The following is a 2,500-nucleotide window of genomic DNA, read 5'->3' on the forward strand; positions in this document are numbered from 1 at the left end:
CTAAATGCACAGCTGATGGCCAGTCATGACTTGAAATAAAGAGCGAAAAGTGATAGACTGATTATCTGCGCAGATAATTCGCATTTTGCAGATGATTGGCATCTGCCTTTTTTTTTTAATGAATTTTTATTTATTTTTTACTTTTAACGCACAGCACATATCTGATTGTTTCCTTGTGCAGTGGGTAGCAGTCAATCAGCAGTAAGCTGCCTGCTTGCTTTTTCACCTTGAGTCACACGCACTACAACAGACTTTGCAGAAATTTTAATGTCAGTCTACAACAACTCACAACTAATAGAAAACTATTCTCCGTAGTAAACTTTAAAGAGATGTTTGTTTTCATTGAACATTAATATATGCAACTGAACATGGGAGCTCTGTGCACTTATTTTTGTTAGATTTTTTAAATTAAGTTTTCGATTTTCTAAGCTCTAAAAAAGCTTTAACATGTTGTAAATCAAGTTTCGGAGTTTTTATTTTTCAAAATTTTGACACCATTTCCCCCTTTTCTCAACCGGCTTGATATATCGGTTATCGGGATCCATGACTACTAATATTCGGTATTGGCCGTGAAAAAAGCATATTGGTCTATCACTAAATGAAAGAGCTTCTTTCTGCCATGAATATGAAATTTGCTGGAAGCAATTGTGGCAGCTGACCTGACTTTGAATTGAGGCTGGCCTGACCACACGGTGCGATGCGTGGGACCCTGGGGAACATGCATTTTTCTCCGCCGTAGTACGGCTGAACGATGCATCGTTTTGGGACCAAAAAGGCGATCTAAGACAAGGCGAGTTTGAGCTTGTCAAAGCTGTTTGTGCCCCTAGTTCACGCAGTACTGATTAAAAAAAAGCGTCACCCTGTCACGCAGTGCTGATATAAAAAAAGTGTCACCCCGTCGCTAGTTGTCCCGGAAGTGATTTCTTTCACCGGTACTTAAATGCTCTGCTCGCACTATCTTGCGCCGCAGCAGAACGGTCTTTATTTGAACTATATGTAAGTCCACGCACAGCAGCAGCAACAAGCTACGTGATGGCAATAAACGACTTCGCAAACAAGTAGCGATCGAAACGAGGAGGCGAGCAAGGAGGTGCTGAGCGCACTAATCGCGCTAATCGCTAAAATGAATTGCTTCGATGTATGCTCGACTTTTAACAGAAGTCTGACTCAAACCGCGTTTGGGCGGAGAGCCAGCAGCTATGAACAGAAAAGTTGTATTGCAACCATTACGTATCTAAACATAAAATAAGACGACGGCTAAATTAGCAATTTAGCAGACACTCTCAGGCTGGAACACGGAAATGGCTGACGTCATCACAACGAAGAGGTTCAATGTCAAACGTATTGTAAACATATAAAAAACGTATAGGAAACATATTAAAACTGTTGCTTTATGTTATTTATATAAATGTTTTGTTTAAAATCCCCCTGGACAGGAAGCTGCTGCTGGCCTTCTACCACTCGTCCATTGAGAGCCTGCTGACGTACTGTGTCTCCACCTGGCACAGCGGCTGCACTAAGGCGGACAGAGTGAGGCTCCAGAGGACGGTCAAAACAGCGCAAAGGATTATTGGCTGCCCTCTACCCTCACTGTCGGACATCTACACCGCCCGGTGCCTCAGCAGGGCTCTCAATATCGTCAAAGACAATACCCACCCAAACTCACACCTGTTCGACCTGATGCCCTCTGGCAGACGCTACAGGTGCATCAAATCAAGGACTAATAGACTGAGAAACAATTTCTTTCCAAGAGCCATCTCCATTCTAAACTCTCACACACACACACGACCACCCTTACCTTGCAGAACAGCAACGTGATGTGTTTTTATATATCCTATCCAGTATTATTTTCCATTGCACTAACTATTCTCTGATTTATCTAATTTATATATCTATCTGAATTATTGTTGTATTGCACTGGAGAGGGGAGCTCTCTAATCTCGTTGCACACTTGAGTACAATGACAATAAAGGGATTTCTGATTCTGATTTGTCTTTGTATTAATAACTGTTTGGTTTGTTCATGATAATAAAGTTTAAAAAAAAAAACGTATAGTAAATCTTTATCATCTCATCAATATTTGCACAACAGTACTGAGTTTCGAGATCCTCACAATAATCGTTCTCAAAATTATATTTTTTTCATCAATTTAGCTTTGTTAAGGGATATTTTATTGACAATCTAACATCAATATACAAAGAACACGTACATAGTACGAAATGTAAAAAAAATGGTGGTGGGGGTCGCAAATTATTTTCTTCTTGGTCGGGGGGGGCGGGGCGTGACAGGAAATAATTGAGAAGCACTGCTGTAACGCAACTATATTGCTGCACAGTCGATGGACGACTATGAATGCATTGTATCCCAAACTTCACCTGGGTGTGCAGTGATGGGCTCATCTGTCCTATGCTCGACAGAAGGAAGACGGAGTATGAATACGTATACACAACCTCCATTGGTCCCTGCCCAAAGGGAAGGTGTATTATGCGAACCTGAAAAG

General features: G+C 41.3%; 1 protein-coding gene across 5 annotated transcripts in view; it reads right to left on the bottom strand.

The window, feature by feature from the left end:
* Positions 1–2,500, bottom strand: part of llgl2 (LLGL scribble cell polarity complex component 2) — a 99,482-nt gene that overhangs the window by 29,839 nt on the left and 67,143 nt on the right. For all 5 annotated transcript variants that reach the window (XM_088283665.1, XM_088283664.1, XM_088283667.1 and 2 more), the window contains one exon: positions 2,376–2,492. In XM_088283665.1, coding sequence (XP_088139791.1) covers positions 2,376–2,492 — 117 coding nt within the window. The remainder of the gene's footprint in view (positions 1–2,375; positions 2,493–2,500) is intronic.

The sequence above is a fragment of the Idiotropiscis lumnitzeri genome, chromosome 20 (assembly GCF_059441095.1).
Source record: "Idiotropiscis lumnitzeri isolate Australia: NSW breed Sydney's pygmy pipehorse chromosome 20, RoL_Ilum_1.0, whole genome shotgun sequence".
NCBI lineage: Eukaryota > Metazoa > Chordata > Actinopteri > Syngnathiformes > Syngnathidae > Idiotropiscis > Idiotropiscis lumnitzeri.